Source organism: Mandrillus leucophaeus, unplaced genomic scaffold, assembly GCF_000951045.1.
Source record: "Mandrillus leucophaeus isolate KB7577 unplaced genomic scaffold, Mleu.le_1.0 Scaffold207, whole genome shotgun sequence".
NCBI lineage: Eukaryota > Metazoa > Chordata > Mammalia > Primates > Cercopithecidae > Mandrillus > Mandrillus leucophaeus.
Window position 1 is genome coordinate 1616033 of NW_012102110.1, and position 22215 is coordinate 1638247.

General features: G+C 36.9%; 1 protein-coding gene across 2 annotated transcripts in view; it reads left to right on the top strand.

The window, feature by feature from the left end:
- POU2F1 (POU class 2 homeobox 1) overlaps nt 1–22215 on the top strand; it is a 174161-nt gene that overhangs the window by 132494 nt on the left and 19452 nt on the right. For both annotated transcript variants that reach the window (XM_011979902.1, XM_011979901.1), the window contains 5 exons: nt 3846–4019; nt 10562–10703; nt 12267–12406; nt 13477–13656; nt 15726–15831. In XM_011979902.1, the coding sequence (XP_011835292.1) occupies nt 3846–4019; nt 10562–10703; nt 12267–12406; nt 13477–13656; nt 15726–15831 (742 nt within the window). The remainder of the gene's footprint in view (nt 1–3845; nt 4020–10561; nt 10704–12266; nt 12407–13476; nt 13657–15725; nt 15832–22215) is intronic.

The window sequence follows — 22215 nt, forward strand, 5'->3', positions numbered from 1 at the left end:
TTGTAAAGAACTGTAGAAAACACAGAATAACCAAACGACTTTGAGAAGAAAATTGAAGGACTACCTGATGTCAAGAATAATTATAAAACTCCAGTAATGAAGACAGTGTAATACTGGCATATGGATAGAAATAGAGACCAGTGGAACAGAATAGAAGGTCCAGTAGACCCACACGTATATGGCCAACCGATTTGCCAAAAGTACCAAAGAATTTCAGTGGGAAAAAAAAAAGTCATTTAAAAAAATGCTGCAGAAACAAGGGCGGGGGGGTGGGAAAGCTTGCCTGTTGTTTCACACCATATACAAAGATTTGTTTGATGGGTTGTAGACCTAAACTTACAGAAAAAACTTGGAAAAAAATCTTTGTGTCCTTGCCTAACCCAAGGATTTCTTAAATAGGACACAAAAAGCACCATAAAATAAAAAACTGATAAATCTAATTTCATAAAAATTAAAAGCTTCTCTCAAGTGAATGAAAAGAAAACCACAGATGGGGAGAAAATATTTTTATGAAACATATCTGATAAACGATTTGTGTTCAGAATGTCTAAAGAACTCATTCAAGTTAATAATAAGACAATCTGATTTAAGGGAATGGGCAGCAAAAAAATTGGAGATACTTCACCAAAGAAGATATGTGAATGTCCAGCAGGCATATGAAAAGATGCTCAAAAACCGTTAGTCATCAGGAAAATTTAAATGAAATATCACTACACACTCACTAGAATAAGCAAAATTTAAAAGGCTATGACAAAACAAAGTGTTGGCAAGAAGATAAAGCAACTAGAGTTCTCATGCATTGCTTAGTGGTGTTGCAAAATGGTACACACAACTTTGGAAATTATTTTGGCAGTGTCTTTTTTTGGGGGTGAGGGGGAGGCAAGGTCTTACTCTGTCACCCAGGCTGGAGTGCAGTGGCACAATCACAGCCCACTCTAGCAGCGTGACCTCCTAAGCTCAAGTGATCCTCCTACATCAGCTTCCTGAGTAACTGGTACTACAGGCGTGCACCACCACGCCCAGCTATTTTTTGTAGAGGTGAGGTTTTGCCAGTTGCCTAGGCTGGTCTTGAACTCCTGGGCTCAAGCAATCTGCCTGTCTTGTCCTCCCAAAGTGTTGAGATGACAGGTGTGAGCCACTGCACCAGGCTGGCAGTGTCTTATAAAATTAAATGTCCATGTACCTCATGACCCAGCAGTTCTGTCCCTAGAAATGAAAGCATACGTCCACACAAAGACTTGTACGTGAATGTTTATAGCAGCTTTATTCACCTCGAACTGGAAACAACCTAAACATACATCAGCTGGTGACTAGGTAACATAAGCTTTACGCATATCCATATGATGGAATGCTACTTAGCAATAAAAAAAAAAGTGATTCTGATACATGCAGCTCCTGTGAATCTCAAAAGCATTATACTACATGAAAGAAGACATAAAAGACTGCATAGAGTATGATTCAATGCACATGGCGTTTTAGAAAACACAAAAGTAAGGTACATAAAACATATTAGTGGTTGCCAAGGACTGGGGGCTAATGATGGGGATTAACTACAAAGGGAACAAGGGAACTTTTGGGAGTGATGAGAATGTTCTGTATCTACTGCTATCTATATAGTAACTGCTACTACAATTAGTAGCAGTTGTATGACTGTATGTAGAGAGTGAGGTTGGGGTTTTTGAAAAAAGTCTATACCAGAGACTCCTTCCTGGCCTACATGCTCTGCATATGGTGGCAGGGCTGTTGTGGCTTCATCCTGACTGCTGCTCACTGAATTCTACTCTGCCATTTCTAGATCTGGCCCAGTCCAGCCTGAGGTTTCTGGAGTTGGGGTAACTTATCTGTAACCACCCCATCTAAAGGTACCCAAGCTATTTTTAGTCCTTTATTATTTGAGAATGGGGCTACTTCAACCCCGGAGATGAAGTAACAATGTGATAGTTAAGACTCACCTCTAACTGTCAACCAGTTTCGCTGTGAGAAGTGTACAGCCACATGGGAGTCTACTATGGTTGGTGGTGGTTTTGGGTACTCCAGAATGGTCAGGTTGAAAATTACGCAGTGTCAGCATAACATAGAAATGAACTTTGTTGTTGTCATTGAAACAGGATGATAAGAGAGGAACTTAACTCCAGTTGTCGCCTGTGTAATGCTTATTCTGTAGTTTTCTGGGACAGTTAGTTCCTTTGGAGGAAGCCTTGACTCATAAGGTAAAGGTCAGGGTTATATAACTTATCTCAATTTGAAGAAGAGAAATTCACAGCCACAGACTTTATCTGTAATCCTGGTTTATAATCGCTCACCTGGGCTACTGTTCACAGGAGGGGTCAACTGAGCAACTAAGATGCAGTGAGGCAGCACCTCCCGCTAGTGAGGTGTGTTCCACTCAGGGCTTGTGAATAGAACAGAATAACCTTATGTTTGTGTGATAAGAAAGTTGAGTATTTTCTTTTTAAAAAGAGACTATATCCTCATGTCCCAAAATAAACTATACATGGATTTAAATAATCAAATATTCAACAACACATAGAAGAAGCTAGCAGATTATAAGGAATTTTATCAGTGTTAGAAATAAGTGAAGCTTTCTCAGATTTGAAGTAACAGGATATATTAGAAAGGAAAATTAAAAGCTAACCCAAATGACAATTTAAAGGTTTATGTACACTGAAAAATAAAAGAAAGCAAATTGGAAAAAGCGTTTGCATTAATATGACAAAGCTTACTCTATAAAATTTGAGGATCTCTCTAAGGATAAGGATGAGAATAAGGGTATCATTAATATATAAATTGGTTAAGGACATAAATCCAATTCACATCCAAGGAAATACAGATAACAGTTGACACATGGGAAAATTTTGACATTGAGTAGTAAGAGAAATGCAAATTAAAGCAGCAGAGAACTACCATTTACTTCTTGAATTAGCAAAACATTTTTTTAAACTGCTAACCAAGTCATGTGGAAGAGTGTTGCAAAGTGGGAACCAACCTTATGATATGTATCAAAAGCCGTGAAATTGTTTATCTAGTTGCCAGAAAAGCCCTTGAGAATTTATCTTAAAAGAACTAATTACACACATAGGTGGAAAAAATAACTAATATGCATGAAGTTTTTCATTGTGTTATCTATGTTAGTGAAAACATGAAAACTGTCTAGCGATTAAGAACTGGTTAAGTAAATTATCAGAGTATTGCCTTAGTTTTTAAAAAGGATTAATTATGAAGACTGAAATACTATAGAAAAAAGTTAAAACAATCTTAAATGAGAAAAGCAGAGAGTAAAATTATGTATACCATAATTACAGTGAAGGTTTAAAAATATAGGTCCTTGGGGAAAAAACTGGAACAGATATACAAAAGTGAAACCTGTTATAAGATATTTAAACTACAGGTGGTTTACTTTTCCCCCTTAAAATAGTTTTAATCTTGAATACTATTTTTATAATACTGTGTCACAGGTTGGAGATGTAATAGTGATAAACAAGACTCTACTGCTTTGACAGTTGAAGTGCTAGACTTATGAAATCGATTTTTTGAAATAAAGAGTAATCATTAAAAGACATAAGATATATGTCTTCAGACCATTTGAAAACCCAGTTATAATAGATTTCGTTTTTGTGTATTCATGTTTTTTCTATAGAATTATGTGCTTAACCTTACTTGTAATTACCGCATACATAGTTTCACTGTCTGCTTTGCTCCCTGAACATTATGTTGCACATTCTGTAGTGTTACATGGTCTTCATTGTTCTCTGTAAATGTGGCTGTTTCCTTCAATTGTTTACTTGGAGTAAGCCTAAATATCTCTTCACATGTTTTTCCTCATTGTTTTATTCTTTCTCTAACAGCCAGCAACCCCAACACGCACAATAGCAGCAACCCCAATTCAGACACTTCCACAGAGCCAGTCAACACCAAAGCGAATTGATACTCCCAGCTTGGAGGAGCCCAGTGACCTTGAGGAGCTTGAGCAGTTTGCCAAGACCTTCAAACAAAGACGAATCAAACTTGGATTCACTCAGGTAGGGTGAATTGGCCTTACATTGATTGCCCTCCTTGGCTGGGTCCAAATTCGGTTGGCTCTCTGTATTCATGGATTCCACATCTGTGGATTCAACCAGTCTAAAATATTTGGGGCAGGGGATGAAAAAGGATGGTCATGTCTGTACTGAACATGTGTAGACTTTTTTCCTTGCCATTATTTCCTAAGCATAGTGTTTATATATTAAGTATTATAAGTAACCTAGAGATGATTTAAGGTATATGGGAGGATACACATATGTTATATAAAAATATGCATTTTATAATTTTGAGTACTTGAGCATCAGTGGAGTTTGGTATCCAAGGGAGGTCCCGAAACCAATCCGCTGTGCATACCGAGGGACAGCTGTATTTGCTTTACATGTCCAAAGAGGCGTCTAAGATACAATATATTCCTCAGCCATGTTGTTTTTTGGTTTTAAACTGTACCTTCTTGTTAGCCTTTTGCTGCATTTTTAATGTATGGTTTAATGTTAGTCTAGAAGCTTTATGATTCCTTTCAGAACACAGGCCTCTGAAATCATAATTATATCAGTAAATTGTGAAGGGTTTAAAAGATTATGTTGGAGGATATTTTGACTATACTGAGGATTTTGTTATTGAAGAATATCTGGTAGTAGACCTTAGTGCTTCATATGTAAGATGAAGACCTTAGTGCTTCATATGTAAGATGAAGAGAGAGTAAAGATTACAGGGTGTATTTTAGTAGCTAAAAGGGGAAAAGTTTAGAAGGCTTATTTAAAAACAGTTTTTTGTAGTGGGTTGCAGTAGCTCTCATCTGTAATCCCAGCACTTTGGGAGACTGAGGTGGGAGGATTGCTTGAGCCCAGGAGATGGAGACCAGCCTGGTCTCTGGTGGGACCCTGTCTCTCCAAAAAGTAAATAAAAAATTTAACTGGGTGTGGTGGCACATGCCTGTAGTCCAAGCTATCAGAAGGCTGAGGTGGGAGGATTGCTTGAACCTGGGAGGTCGAGGCTGCAGTGAGCCATTATTGCTCCATTGCACTCCAGCCTGAGTGACAGAGCAAAACACTCTCTAAAAAGATAAAAATTAATAAAAATTAAAAATAAAAATAACTTTTTGGAAGAGAAAGGGTGATAAAGACAGGCATGCAGGCACAGGCATACACACTCTCTAAGCCTATGCTAAAACCAGTTAATCAAGCAAGAATCTATAGAAGATGAAAACCCCAAATTAGCCAATATCCAAATTAATTTTCTACAATTTGTCAGCTAACCGAGGACTTTTAAAGAAGAGTGAATATATTTAATAAATTATTTAAACAGTTGTCTGGATACATGGCATTTTTGTTTGTTCTAAGCACTACCACCGACTCTTTGATTAACCTGTCATAAATAATACATGTTTTTTAGAGACAGGGTCTCACTATGTTGGCCAGGTTGGTCTTGAACTCTTGGCCTCAAGCAGCCCTCCTGCCTTGGCCTCCCAAAGTGCTAGGATTACAGGTGTGAGCCACTGTGCCCAGCCTGTAAATAATAATTTTAAAGCAGGCAAAGAATTAAACTGAATGAAATTTATGTAAAATGGTATAAGATCATTAGGTTAAAAAAAAAAAAAAGCGGAAGTATGGATTAGATTTGGTGTTTTTATGGAATCAGGAAAAATCTGATATTTTCTTTCCAGGGAATATAATTACTATTTGAAGTGTTTAAGCCACTACTTAAATATTACTCAAATTACTTTGTGTTGAAAGTACAGTAATGCTCCACCTGGCCTGGAAGGTCAAAATCCAAGGATAGCATCCTGCATGTACTATGGGTGTTTTTAAGAACACCTTTATATATATCTTTTTTTTTTTTTTTTTTGAGACAGAGCCTCGATCTGTCACCCAGGCTGGAGTACAGTGTCATGATCACGGCTCACTGCAGCCTTAACCTCCAGGGGTCAAGGGAGTCTCCTGAGTAGCTGGGACTCAGGCACACCATCACACCCAGCTAATTTTTGTATTTTTTGTAGAGACGAGGTTTTGTCATGTTGCCCAGGCTGGTCTCAAACTCCTGGGCTCAACCAAATCCATCCATATCAGCTTCCCAAAGTGCTGAGATTACAGGTGTGAGCCACCACGCCCAGCCCAGGCTTATATTTCTTTGGGAATTCATTTTTGCTCAAAGAAATCAGTTGTGTTTGAGAATATAAAATGATTTTTTAAATAGGCATGATTTTAGAGGAAATACAGTTACATTTGTGAGGAGTTTTGAGTTATGAAGAAGCAAATTATCCAGAAACATTTTAATCCTTTCAAAGCATCTTAAATGATCTGACTTGTTTTAAAAAGAAAGCTAGGCCAGGCACGGTGACTCACACCTGTAATCCCAGCACTTTGGGAGGCCGAGGCAGGTGGATCACCTGAGGTCAGGAGTTCAAGACCAGCCTCGCCAACATGGCGAAACCCGATCTCTACTAAAAAATACAAAAATTAGCAGGGCGTGATGGCGGATGCCTGTAATCCCAGCTAATCAGGAGGCTGAGGCAGGGAGAATTGCTTCAACCTGGGAGGTAGAGATTGCAGTGAGCCGAGATCACACCACTGCACTCTAGCCTGGGTGACAGAGCGAGACTCTGTCTCAAAAAAAAAAGAAAGCTAAACATAAAACTAGATTGATATGAGTAAGTTAGGACGCTGAAATAAGTATACAGTTAGCATATTTAGCAGTGCCTCAAGGTTTGAACTATCAGCACAGTATACTCTTGGGTTCCCTGAGAGATTGTTGTCTAAGTGATATGCCAAAGATGTTAAGGCTTTTAAAAATCTTTAGCTTTTACTCAAATAGTGGTTTGCCTTTCTGCATTTGATCCAGCATATTGCCAGTGTTATGTTTTTCTCTGCCTCCGCACATTCCTCCAGGTAAAGGAGCTTCTCTATGGTCTGGTGTTTTGTTTTATGGTTTTATCCTATTTTTTGGCATGACCATTCCTTATTTTTCAAAATGACTTTGAGACAGCAGTGGCAGTGGTTCACAAACTTGGACTGTGTGGGTTAAAGTACATACTACTGCCGCAGAATGGAAAATCAGTCTATCAACTTCTGTTTGTAAGTCAGATACTTTAATTTTAGTTATTTGAAGGTTGTTCTGTGTCCAATTTATTTATGTACACACATAAAGAGAAAGTTTTAGCCATTAAAGTTATTTACTGAAATAAAGAAAGCTCTATTCTCTGTGTAAGTATGCATATTATTAGATGTTTTAAACAGTTATTTTCTAATTACATAATTGCTTATTAAAGGATTACCATGGCTGTCTTTGCATAGTTAGAAAGCGTGTTATAGTATAATACATTTACCACATGTGATACATTCATTATTTACCAGTCCCAGTTTTTGTTCCTTTTTTGTTTTGTTCTTTTTAAAAATATCAAAGGGATATAATATAGTTAAGATTGTATATGAATCGACTACTTAAAACGTTTACTTTTGTGAGTGATAACCCAAGATGGTTGTGAGTTGGATTGTCATGAAAGCATTAAACCAAGCCTGTACCAAATTAATGAAAATTAGTATGTTAACTGAGGAGCCTGTTGCTTTTTATTCAATTAAGCAATTTAAATGTGAAATAAAACATATATTAATAAATGATAAAGTGAATTTATTATCATGGTTCTAGTTAGTTAATGGCATAGCTTTATTTTCAGCCACCACCTTAAGGTATCAATTCTTATAATTACTGTCATGATTTTTTAATATATATTTTATTTACCTTCTTTTTTTTTTTTTTTTTTTTTTAGAGAGAGGGTATCACTCTGTTGGCTCTGGCTGGAGTGCAGTGGCACAATTATATCTCACTGCAGCCTCAAACTTCTGGGGTCAAGTGATCCTCCCACCTCAACCTTCCAAGTAGCTGGGACTACAGACACACGCACCACACCCAACTAATATTTTTGTGTTTGGTAGAGATGGAGTCTTGTGTTTCCTAGGCTGTTGATTTATTTTTTACTTGTTAAATTGTTACTTTTATATACTTTTATAGTAAGATAGAAGTTTGTGAAAATTTATAGCTTAAAATGGGGTTTTAAAAATACGTTATTTTTTTAACCCAACTAGCACCTATTGTGCCAGAAAACGCTTATTGCCATCTAACAGCTATATAAGTTCTTATACTCAAAGAATTACAAGGTTTAATTGGCACCAGCTATAATCTAAACAAGGTGACCATGACATGAATATATGTGATACACAATGCATAAGTTCAGTGCTTGACATATAGTAGGCACTTAGTGAATATTTGATTGAAGTAACATTTTATTTTATTTTCTTCTATTTATTTTTTTGAGAGAGTCTCACTCTGTCACCCAGGCTGGAGTGCAGTAGCCTGATCTCGGCTCACTGCAACCTCCGCCTCCCAGGTTTCAAGCAGTTCTCATGCCTCAGCCTCCTGAGTAGCTGGGATTACAGGGGTGCGCCACCACACCCGACTAATTTTTGTATTTTTAGTAGAAACAGGGGTTTTGCCATGTTGGCCAGGCTGGTTTTGAACTCCTGACCTCAAGTAATCCACCTGCCTTGGCCTCTTAAAGTGCTGGGATTACGGGTGTGAGCCACTGTGCCCTGCCTGAATGAAGTAACATTTAATAAAAATACAGCGATATAAGTATAGATAAACATAATCATCTATATCTTTAGACATATTTGTATACAGTATAATGGATAGCACTTATGCCCTGCTCACCACTAATTCTGGTTCTTTCCATTTTACTGTAATTGGAAGGAAATTAATAAACAGTCTACTTCAGTATGTTCAGAACTGTCATTAAAACTTTCTGTGATTATGGGATGTTCTGTATTTGTGTTATCCAGTACAATAGCCACTGTCTACTTATGGCTATTGAGCACTTGGAAAGGCTAGTGGTGCTGAGGAACTGAATTTTTAATTTATTGAATTTTAATTAATTTAAATAGCCACATGTGGCTGATGGCTATATGGGAAGGCAGAGGATATCAGTCACTTGAAGTTCAGGTATTCTGTGTGCCCTCATTTTGTCTTACATTTCAATATTTCTCACTGTTAAACTTTTTGTCAGAAGTAGCTCACCAAAAAGAAAATGGGGTTTTAAAAATATGTTATTTTTTGTAACCCAACTACCACCTAATGTAGGTGCTAATAAAAAATGTAGTATTCAAAAGATGGATTAGGGGTAGGGAGGAATCAAAGGACTGGGATAATCCCAGTTCAAAATAAGTAAGTGTTGCCGGGATAGTTGAGAGTTGGCTGTCTAATAGTAGGATTAGTTGTATAGTACTTTGGACCAGAAATAATGTTGCCTTTCTGCCCTGTCACTAAACTAATTGAAATGAATGGGTGAATCATTTAAACTCCGTGAGCTTCTGTTTCCTGTATATAAAGTAACTATTAAGATACCCTTTTTTTCCAGCTTGAACAAGAGAGATTCAGCAAGAAGAAAAGCTCTGTATACATTTCAAAGGTTATAGGCTTATAGAGAAAGACATCTTTTGTAATATATTCAGGGCATCATTGTTCTATTGCTATAAGGTTACCAAGTTTCCAGTGCCCATGAAGGTTTGACTAAATGGGTCAAACCTCTCTACTGTGAATTTCTATTTCTATGATGGTTACAAAAGTAGTCTTTTAGAATACCTGTTTTTTGTAACTAACTTTGAAATCCAAACTAGGAGTGAAAATAGATTCTTTTTTTCACTGCTTCCAGAAATACTTGATAGGGAAAAGAAGAAAGAGATGATTTCTAATTTTTAAACTGATTTTTGGGAAGTTTGGTTAGTTCAGGAATATCTTGGGTTATCTAGAGAGTTATACATAATATCTGTAGGTGATACAGATAAATTTATTTTTCTTTTTATTAATTTTTTTTCTTTTTTTGAGACAGAGTCTCACTCTGTCACCCAGACTGGAGTGCAGTGGCACGATAACAGCTTGCTACAGCCTTGACCTCCTGGGCTCAAACGATCCTTCCACCTCAGCCTCCCAAATGGCTAGGACTACAGGCACAAGCCACCATGCCTGGCTGATATTTGTATTTTTTTTTTTTTTTAGATGTTTTGCCACGTTCCCCAGGCTGGTCTGGAAATCCTGGGCTCAAGTAATCCACCCATGTAGGCCTAGGCCTCCCAAAATGCTGGGATTAAAGGTGTGAGCCACTGTGCCCAGACCAGATAAATACATTTTTAAAGATTACTTAAATCACTTTGGTTGTATCATTTAAGGGGCTTGTTAGAATATTAGCACTATTTTTGATACCTAGTTGAAATTTTGGTATCTCCATGATTACATAAGGTGGCAAGAAGAGATTCAAAATGGGAAAGTATGTGGGACAGTATTGAACATTATAATGATCAGGCCTGACAGAGTCCTCACAGTAACACTGTGACTGGCTTAGGAATGGAGTTTATGTGGAACCCCGTAAGTGGAATAATTATTGACTCTTTGTCTAAAGCAGTTACTGGAGCAACACCCCAGAGTGAAGGCTTTAAGCATTGGTGAGATGACTCTGTCTTTCCTCTCCTCTTCTCCTGCTCTGTATTGTGTGTAGGGTGATGTTGGGCTCGCTATGGGGAAACTGTATGGAAATGACTTCAGCCAAACTACCATCTCTCGCTTTGAAGCCTTGAACCTCAGCTTTAAGAACATGTGCAAGTTGAAGCCACTTTTAGAGAAGTGGCTAAATGATGCAGGTAAGTGACTGTATACGACATTTCTTTGTCATTCATTGAAATTTTACAGGGGGATTGTTATATAAATTGGGGTTTGTATTTCTTACTCTATTTTTGTTATTACAGAACTTTGAAGCTTACTAATCCTGGGAGAATCATTATGAATTATGGTGATATAAATCAGAAAGCTGATTCATTTAAATATTCTAGTAATTACAGTGTAAATAATTAGCAATAATTTTTAGCCTGAAATACTTCTTGTATTTGAGCCAGGAAAGGAACACACACACACACACACACACAGTTGAAGGAATAGGATAAGAAGGCTTTTGTATTTAGGTAAGCTTGAAGGAGAAGCTTATTGTGTCTTCCTTGATGAATTATCATAGAACTTGTTCTTGCAGTATTTCTGCTTTTGTTATTTCAGATGACCACACATATCATTCAGAAAAGTTAGACTACTAGCTTAGTCTTACGTTTTTTTGTTTTGAGAGTTCCTTTTGGAAGATTGGAATTTTGAGTCACAGTATCATAGACTATGAAAGCTGTAGGAGTCATATAGATCCCTTAAACTATAGTTCTTATTGTAGATAGGAACAAAAATTAGGCCTTTGGAAAAGACAAACCTGAAACACGCATCCTTGGACAGTTTTATTCAGTAGCTGTGGGTGAGGCCTAGGCATCTGCTTCCGGAGTCCACAGATAAGAACCACTGGTTTACTCCTTCCATCTTATTTTACATGTAGCAGAAACAAACTCAGTTGTGTATGACATGCCCAAGGTTATTAAACTGTGAAATTACAGAACCCTGTGATTTAACTTCAGAGAATTTATAAATATTTCATTTGTTTCTTTTCTTTTTACCCTAGATTATACCAATAAAATGAGAGGCCATTTACAAGATAAATATTAAACGTTCAGTAATTTCCAAGAAACTTTCTTCCTTTTATCCCCAGAACTTATAAACAAACAGAACTGGAGACATAGAGCTGAGTTTAAGGATAGAAATAGTAAACCTCTTTTTTCTCAGAAACAGAAATCCAAAAGTAGTGGTAATATTGTCAACATCCTAGGACAAAGAATGCCAATAAGGGCAGCAGAAATATCCATGGTAGTAAATATATATTTTTGGGTGGGGCGGGGGAGCAGGTAGAGGGAGCCATGGTCTCACTGTGTTGCCCAGGCTGGAGTGCAGTGACATGATCTCAGCTCAGTGCAACCTCCGCCTCCCAGATTCAAGTGATTCTCCTGCCTCAGCCTCCCAAGTAACTGGGACCACCGGTGCACGCCACCGTGCCCAGCTAATTTTTGTATTTTTGATAGAGATGGGGTTTCACCACGTTAGCCAGGCTGGTCTTGAACTCCTGACCTCAAGTGATCCTCCCGCCTCAGCTTCCCAAAGTGCTGGGTTTACAGGTGTGAACCACTGTGCCCGGCCAATAAGCAGTATTGTAATGTAGGTTATGTGAAAACCTTTTCATACTTGCATGTAGCTTATTTTGTCAGTTTTGTTAATATGCATATTGTGCATATGAATCACTGTGCTCAGCTAATTTTATTTCTGTATTTTCTTCATTCTTACAGAGAACCTCTCATCTGATTCGTCCCTTTCCAGCCCAAGTGCCCTGAATTCTCCAGGAATTGAGGGCTTGAGCCGTAGGAGGAAGAAACGCACCAGCATAGAGACCAACATCCGTGTGGCCTTAGAGAAGAGTTTCTTGGAGGTCAGTGAGGATTTTACTTTTCTGTACATGGGATTGTCTGTGTGGTACTTAACATCAGTACTTAGTAGAAACTGTAGGTGGTAAAAGATGACATGTCAGCCTCTGCCCTTATGGATGATTATAAATAGGTGAAGTAAGTAAGTTACTAACATAGGAGACAGAACCAGAGTTCTGCAGGGTTCAGGAGACACCAGAATCACATCCATGCGAGCGCTCAGTATGAGAGAGGTGGCAGCTAACATAGGATACATAGGAATTAATTCCACAGACTACAAAAGGTGGGGGGAAAGTACTTTAGCGGAGGAAGCACATGAGCATTTCCCCCTCAGAGTGGGGGAGAAACACTGAAGTGAGGGAAACCATAGGGTGTATCAGGAGACACTCTAGTAGATTGGTTGGTTAAATTGTAGTGTCTGTATGCCTGGAATAGTAGTTTGGGATTGGAACACTAGAGACCTTGAGTGTTAGGCTATGGAGCTTAAATTAATGCAAGAGATATTTGGCAATTATTTTTTTTTTAACCAGGTAATATCATAACAAAGCTTTTAAGAAAATTTTGACTTCTCTAATTCAGAAAAGACTTGAGCACATTGGGAGAACACTGAATTAGGAATTTTTATCAGCTCTGCCCCTGATTGGGCAAATCACATGATTTCTTTAAGCTGAAGGTCCTTCATCTGTGAAACACCTGCCTTTCCTACTGTGAGGTCCAAATTAGATAGCATGAAGTGTGGAGAAAGGTTAAATTCCTGCTAATACATATGGTTGTACTGGTATTTTGTTAATTTCATTCACAATTAATAGATCTTAAAAATGAAAAACTATAGATATTCAAGGATAACTTATTCTAAGTTAATATGAATAAGTTTAGTAGGCGTATGTTCATTAGAACTTCTATCTACAGAATCTCTTTGTTGAAAGTGGCCCAATATGGATGGTTGTATGTGTCCCAGCTTCATTTTCTCACCTGTCCCTCCTCATTTTTTATTTATATACTGATGTGATTATGCCAGTAGTTCAAAAAGTTATTCCAAAGGATAGTTATTCCAAAGGATTTTTTCACCCTGCAGAATCAAAAGCCTACCTCGGAAGAGATCACTATGATTGCTGATCAGCTCAATATGGAAAAAGAGGTGATTCGTGTTTGGTTCTGTAACCGCCGCCAGAAAGAAAAAAGAATAAACCCACCAAGCAGTGGTGGGACCAGCAGCTCACCTATCAAAGCAATTTTCCCCAGCCCAACTTCACTGGTAAGAATAAAAAAATGCAAGCTCAAGGGCTAATTTTCACAATTTTACAAATGACCTGTTAAATCAGTTTATTTCATAATAGTAATTTAATGAATAAATACATCAAGTAAATGCATATAAATTTATATTTTAGACATTATCAAGGTAATGAAATTCACATGCACGCTCTCTCTCTCTCTGCTGAGGTCACTGATCTTGAGGTGCCCCTGCATGGAGGGTGAAATCTCATGTTGTTATTAACCCAAGAACTTCTTGGTCTATCTTATTTTTTATTTATTTTTCTATTTATTGTATTGTATTGTATTGTATTGAGACAGAGTCTCACTCCATCACCCAGGCTGGAGTACAATGGTACGATCTCGGCTCACTGCAACCTCCGCCTCCTGGGTTCAAGTGATTCTTGTACCTCAGCCTCCCGAGTAACTGGGATTACAGATGTACCACCATTCCTGGCTAATTTTTTGTACTTTTGATAGAAGCAGGGTTTCACCATGTTGGCCAGGCTGGTCTTGAACTCCAGACCTCAAATGATCCACCGCCTCGGCCTCGGCCTCCCAAAGTGCTGGGATTACAGGTGTGAGCTACTGTTCCCAGTCTATCTTTTTTTTTTTTTTTTTTTTTTTTTTTTTTTGAGACAGAGTTTCACTCTTGTTGTTCAGGCTGGAGTGCAATGGTACGATCTCAATTCACTGCAACCTCTGCCTCCTGAGTTCAAAAGATTCTCCTGCCTCAGCCTCCCACAGTAGCTGGGATTACAGGCACCCGCCACAAGGCCCAGCTAATTTTTTTGTATTTTTAGTTGAGACCAGGGTTTCACCATGTTCTCCAGGCTGGTCTTAAACTCCTGACCTCAGATGATCCACCTGCCTCAGCCTCCCAAAGTGCTGGGATTACAGGTGTGAACCACCGTGCCCAGCCCACCTATCTTATTTTTTAAAGTATACAATTCTAATTCTTTCATTGCATTTCCATCATACTCTTCTCAGGTATAGTTCATTAGATTACTGTGTAACCATGGGAGTAAATTTGCTACTGATTCCAGCTATCTCAGAAAATCTTTAGTTACTTTTTATTCGTGTTGAGTCCTAAAGCCCAATTTATTAAACTTACACTCACATGATTAAGTGATGGCAAATTACCAGATAACTTTCAGCTCTGAACTTGTATTAAGACAATCATCTCAGATCTTTTACTTTCAAACAACATATGATCCTTTCCTATGAAGCCTCATTGAGTAACTTCTGCTGTTTGCATTACTCCTAGACTGAAGAGACATACAGTGGTCGTGTGACTCCCTTGATTTTTAAGATGATTATAAATTTGACTTCTACATTGTCAGGATTCAAAAGATGGGAATATTGTTAAGTTTGCATTTCTGTTCTTTTTAAATTTGGTTTTATTTTATTTGAATGTCATTCCATACTGGCAGGCTTTTTAAACTAAAGTCAGCATTAAAAGCACATGTTAGTTTATTGAAGGTTGTAGTTGTTAAATGGTGGGTCTGTAGTCATAAAGTTATGAGATAGTTATGAAAAAGATAATTATTAAACCACAATTTTGTTTTGTAAAGGTGATGTTTATGTTGATTTGTGCTAGAAGAAAGACAGTATCTCTTGCAAAACTAGAATTTTTTGTTATTTCAAAACGAATCAGTTTTTTAAAAAGTTTGCTTCACATTATTTTCATAATTTTATTTTATTAAAACCAAACATAAGGCAATACTGCCCCCCCACAGGGTCAAAAGTAAAAGTAACACGTACCCCAGATTCCCTGATCCTGTCAAATAGTTTTCTTATTTAAGTAAAGTTGATAATTAGTATAATGTTTCTTACCGACTTAAGAGTATATCTGTCTCAACACTATTGACATTTAGGAACTTTTTATTATTTATTTTTAAAACCCGGGCAGAGCTATTTGTGGTATCAGTGAACAACTATCTTCCAATAGCAGTTTTCCAACATAGGATGTTAAGTGTCTCAATTCCAAGATCAAAGAGTGACTATAAAATCATTTCCTCTTTAAGTTTTGATTTTAAGTGCTTTGTCCATGTTTTCATTTCTGACCTCAAGGTGGCGACCACACCAAGCCTTGTGACTAGCAGTGCAGCAACTACCCTCACAGTCAGCCCTGTCCTCCCCCTGACCAGTGCTGCTGTGACAAATCTTTCAGTTACAGGTAAGCAGCTGCCAGGCAATGCACCTGCTGAGCACATGGGAGGCCCATAATGGGTTATTATAAGAATCTGCCATTAAATTGTGAATTAAGGCTCTAACTAAAGATAGGTGTTGCTCATAAACATCAATTTTCTTTAATTCCTTTCCTTAAAAACCTTCAATAGCTGTGCCTTTTTGCATTCAGAAAAACATGCAAGTTTGTCAATTCATGAAGGTTATTTCCGGTCTGAACCTGATCTCCCACTAGTCTTTTGCCTCCCCTACCCTCAACACACAGGAGGGCTCCATCCATACCTTTGTAAACATCCCTACACTGGAAATGTCCATCTTAGCCTGCAGTTCTTGATCTGTTATTGATAAAACTATACCAGCTTGTATGTCAGTTTTTCTTGGAAATATTCTTTAGCTTCTCCAGGAAACTATTCATTTCCACGTATCTGTATTATAAATAATTTTATTTTCACACACCTGTCTTTCCCAATAGACTGCACTTCTCAAAAGATTTGAGTGTTCTTTTTGAACTCTTGATGCCTAGCTCAGTGTGTGACATACTCTGTAAAATGAATGGGATTTTTTTTTCCCTTTGGCCTCCTTTCAGTAGCAAATTTTCCAGATAAATTTAAAATCACTTAGCACTGTCATCAGATGTTTTTTTAGTGATACGTAGTGCATAACATGCTATAATTATTCACCAGGTTGGTTATTTGCTAGTAAATCATTGGGTAGATTAATGATATTTCTTATTGAAGCTTAATTTAACCTAGAGGTGGGAATTTTTATTTTTCTCACTTATGTTTTAAGTTTATAACGCCTCCTTGGCTCTGTGACCTACCCATGATGTAAAAATTGAATAAATGGCTTTATATTATATTAAATTTCTACATTATTAGAACATTTTTATTTTTTTCTGCATCCAGTCATCCATTAATTTTTGCTTATGTTAAACAGTGTTTCTTGACCTCTTCTGGATGTTGGACCTTTTTAAGAATTTGAAAGCTACAGACTTTTCCTCACACAAAATAGACATATACACAATTTTTAGTAAAATTTAAAGTTTATAAATGACAACTCCCATCAACCTCCGATCCCAAGGCTATTTGTGGATACCTACAGGTTCCAGTTTTAAGAACTTTGGTTCAAGAATATATTTAAGAACCCTGGTTAAAAATATATAAAATATGGAGCACTTTTACTTAATAAGCAGACTGTTAGTGATTGATTGGCATTGTGGCAGGCACCAAGAACATGAAGTCCCATCTCTGAGGACCTTGTTGTCCAAATTGACTGCCAGTCACCTGGTAAATTATGAACTGAATCTTACCTTCCCAACAAGTTATGTTGCTTTAGGTCTAAAAATACCTGTCTTTTACAGAAAATTTTTTTAATAGTTTACACATTAAGAACAAATAGCTTTGCAGTTTTCTTAAAATATGGGGGAAATCAAAGTAATTTTAGAGAGATTTTAATACTCAAAACTAGCTAAAAATTTGCATCAGTTTTTGATACTTCTTACCGGCCACATTTTCGTGAAGTCACTCACTCAGCCTATTTATGTGGATCTAATTGTGATTTTTTTTCTGACATGTTGATAATTTTTCCTGGAATGAATTTTTTTTTTTATTATTAAGAAACAACATTACTAGGAAATTGAAACAGGAAAAACAATCACAAGTACTATTTTTATTTTCTCTTTAAATCTTTTTTATATGTACATGTATGTACAGTTTCAGTAGTATTTGTACAGTATAGTATTTGATTGCAGCCTTATGAAACTCTAAGCAGAGGACTCAGGCTCTGCCTGCACACCTGACCCACAAAACCTATGAGATGATAAATTGTGTTGATGTAAGCTGCTGAATTTGTGTCATTGCTCCTTGAAAGAGAAGAAGAGTCAGTGTCAAGTGAATTTTCTTTTCTTACTCTTTTATCAGCCATTGCTCAAAACCATGCCCCCTTTTAATTTCTTTTTCCTCTTTGGACTATAACTTTCTTGTACAGCCTCTTTTCCTCTGATATTTTTATACTGCCTTCTTTTCTCTGTTGAGAAAAGTAGCGTGTGTCTTTATCATGTTGTTTATTAAAGATAGCCAGTGTCTTAATCATACAACTTATCTAATGCAGTCTGCTTTCTTCCTGAAGACTTTCTTCTTGGGATTTCTATGATTGCTTATTTTAAATTGTTTTCCTGAGTTAAATCCAGTGTTTCTCAGATCCCCTGTCTTCCTCTTTGATTCCTTTTTGTCTGGAGCACGTTCTCAAGTAATTTTATGTAGAAAGGTTACATGGGAGGTAAAATTTCAAAATACAGGTATAACTGAGAAGTATTTATTTTGCCTTCACAGTTTTTTTTTTGGAGTTTGTCCAGTTACAAAAGTATTTTTCCTTTGAATTTTGTTGTGTTTTAGCATCTAGTGTTGCTAATGAAAAGTCTGATTTCAATCTCTTTTTCCTTGTTTTTTCTCTCTATAAACCTTAAGGATTTTTTTTTTTAATCTTATACTGTTCTAAAATTTCACTACAAGATTTCAAAGAAGAGACCTTTTAAAACTTGCCCTCATTGGCCTTCAGCAAGCATTTTCAATGTGAACTAATGTCTTTCTTGAGCTCTGGTAATTTATCTTTTTTTGTAAGTTAGAGTTTTTTGGCATTCACTCTGTTTATTCATTTTGTGCCATTTGTAATGTGCTGTTGGCTTTTTTCATTGTCTGGTGATTTTTGGTTATTTATTCATAGTGATGAATGCAAGATTACATTACTTAATATCAGTAGCTTGCAAGGGTGTTTCCTGACATTGTGTAGCTTCTGTTACTCAAGAGTCCCCTGCCCTGAATGGAAGGGTTTGCAGTGAGCTGTGAATGTGAATAAAAAACTGCCAGACTTTATTTCAGCATATAAACAGGAAGCACGCAGGCAAGCGAGGCTTTCTCTCATACTTTTCCAAAATGAGGGGTATCTTTACTCATGCGTGCAAGTGCCTACGCTAGAATCCTTAGCGTTCCATAGTCAGATTTTATTTTCTTTGAAGAGTAGGTGACATTGATTCTGTTCATCTGAGAGGTCTGGTAGAAGGAGGGAAAGACCCACTGTGAGAGCTATCATGTGAATAGTCCTTGAATCACCCTGTTCTCTGACCCTGTTTCCATCTACCTCAGTATCTGACAAATAACTCTGAGCTGGGACTCTCTGTAAGGCTCCATCAGAGTGAATAATTTTCTCCTCTATCATAGTCTTCTCCTTTGCCCTTCTGGACTATGGTTGATTTCTCCACCATCCAGCTTCATCCTTTTTCTCATTTCTGCAAATCTGTCTGAATCTCAAAACCTCTGATATCTGTCACCAGAGCTCTTTTTCCCTTTTGTATCTCTTTACTATTATTTGGAATAAGATTTTAGAAATGAAAGGAAAAACCATATCCTCAGTACTATCTTCTAAGAAAAATCATGTTTGATTGATGTGGTCGTCATTTTCCCATAGGTACCTTTGACACATAATAGGTCCTTGGTAAACATTCTAAAATAGATGCAAGAGTGATCATTGCCATACTCCTCCAGAAAGACAAGTGTTCCATTGTGTCTCAAAAACTTGTAAAAATTCCACAGCCCTTAATAATCTCAACCAAACATGCCCTGCCCCCAATTCATTTTCCAAAACATTTTTCATAATGACAAAATTGTTCATTCCTCAGGAAGATATAGCAACTATAATTATATAGCCACCTAACAACAAAGGCCCAAGATACAGTAAACAAAAAGGAATAAAATTCAAAGAAGAAACAGACAATTCAACAATAATAGTTTCAGACATATTATTTATTTGAGCCATGTTTAAAAAAAAAAAATGTCAGGCCATGTGCAGTGGCTTATGCCTATAAATCCCAGCACTTTGGTAGGCCAGGGTGGAAGGATCGCTTGAGTCCAGGAGTTCAAAACCTGCCTGGGCAACATAGACCTTGTCTCTACAAAAAAAAAAAAAATGAACAAAATTAGCCAGGCATGGTGGCACATGCCTGTAGTCCTAGCTACTCGGGAGGCTGAGGCGGGACGGTCACTTGAGTCTGGGAAGTTGAGGCTGCAATAAGCTGAAATTGTACCACTGCACTCCAGCCTGAGAACAGAGCAAGACCCTGTTTGTTTAAAAAAAAAAAAAAAAAAAAAGTCGTGAAGGATATACAAGATTTGAGCACTATCAACCAACTTGTTCTAACTGCCATCTGCAGGACACTTGGTCCAGCAACAGCAGAAAACACATCCTTTTCATGTACACATGGAACATCCATCTCCCAGGATACTTTTAGCCATAAAACAAGTTTCAGTAAATTAAAAAGGATTAAAATCATACAAAGTGTGTTGTCTGATGACAACTGAGATAAACTAGAAATTAACAATAGAAATAAATTTGGGAAGTCCCCATGTATTTGGAAATTAAAACATGGATCAAAGAAATAACATTCCTCCTGTATTTTCCTATCAGACCAGCATTACCCAGATACCCAAGCTTAGATAAATATCACAAGAAAAAAAATTACAAACTCATATTCCTCGGGAAAATATAAACCAAAACTCTCAAAAGAATCTTAGCAAGTCAAATCCAGCAACATACTGAAAAAAATCAAACAATTATATACATCATGGCCAAGGAGGATTTATCTCCCAGGAATGTATGGTTAGTCCAATAACTGAACATCAATTAATGTAACACATAATAGTAGAAGAAAGGATAGAAACCACATAATCATCTCAGTGGGTACAGAAAATATATTTGTAAAAATCCAAAACCCATTCATGATAAAAACTGAAATACAAAGGAACTGCCTCACCTGATAAAGAGCACTTACTAATACTCTCCAGCAAAGAGAATACTTAATGGCAAAAGACTGAATACTTTCCCCACTAAGACTGGGAGTTAGGTAAGAGTGTTTGCTTTTGTGGACTTCTGATTAACATTGTCCTGGAGAGTATAGCCTCCAGTAAAGGACAGCAAAAAAATGAAAGACAGTTTGTAAAGGAAGAAGTTAAACTGCTACTATTTGCACTATTCTATATGCATAAAAGTACCAAGGAATTCACCAAAAAAGAAAGATATCTAGGACTAGTCAGTAAATTCAGTATTGTTGCAGAATACAAGATTGATATATAAAAATCAATTACATTTGTATATACTATCAATGGACAGTTCAAAAATGAAATTTAGGAAATAACTTGTATGTAACAGTATCAAAAGAATAAAATACTTAGGAATAAACTTAAGAAGTGTAAGACTTGAACAATGAAAACTACAATTTGCTGAAAGAAGTTAAAAGAAGTCTAAATAAAGAGACATTTCATATTCCACATTCATGTTTTGGAAAACGAGGCATTCTTAATTTGACAGTTTTTCTCCAGCTTGAGATATGTGTGCATATCTCTGTCTCTCTGATTTCAAGGTTTATCCACATTATAACACAAATATATATTTTTTATTTTATTTATTTTATATATATATAATTTGTTATATATATATATATAATTTGTTTTCTGTTTTCTAGGCAGGGTATTGCCCTATCACAGTGGCACAATCACAGTTCACTGCAGCCTCAACTTCCCAAGCTTAAGCGATCCTCCCATTTCAGCCTCCCCAGTAGCTGGGACTATAGCCACATGCCACCTGCCCAGCTCATTTTTGTATTTTTTGCAGAGATAGGGTTTTGCCATGTTGCCCAGGCTGGTCTCGAACTCCTGGGCTCAAGCAATTCACCCACCTTGGCCTCCCGAAGTGCTAGGATTACAGGCATGAGCCACCATGCTCAGTCTTCCAGCTTGATTTATAGATTCAACAAAATCATAGTAAAAATTCCAACAGGTTTTTTTTGTTTTGTTTTAAAGAAATCAATAAACTCTTTCGAAAATATACATGGAAGGGACCCAGAATAGCCAAAACAATTTTGAAAAAGAATGAAATTAGAGGATTTTCATATCCTGATTTCAAGGTTTACTGTAAAGCAACAATAAAGCAGTATATTACTGGTGTACATATAGATATATACATTAAATGGAACTAAATTAAGAGTCCAGAAGCAAAACTTTGAATTTATGCTTTATTGATATTTGACAGAGGTGCCAAGGCAATTCAATAGGGAAAGGATAGTCTTCAACAAATGGTTCTAGGACAACTGGATATCCGTACGCAGAAAGAGGAATTTAGATCCTTACCTTACACCGTGCATAAAAATTAACTGAAATGGATCAAAGGCCTAAATATAAGCGCTGAAACTATAAAGCTTCTAGTAAATTAGGTGGGACAAAATCTTTGTGACCTTGGGTTAAGCAAAGAGTTCATAGACACAGCACCAAGAGAATAATCCATAAAAGAAAAAATATATTAGTAAATTCAACTTCATCAAAGTAAA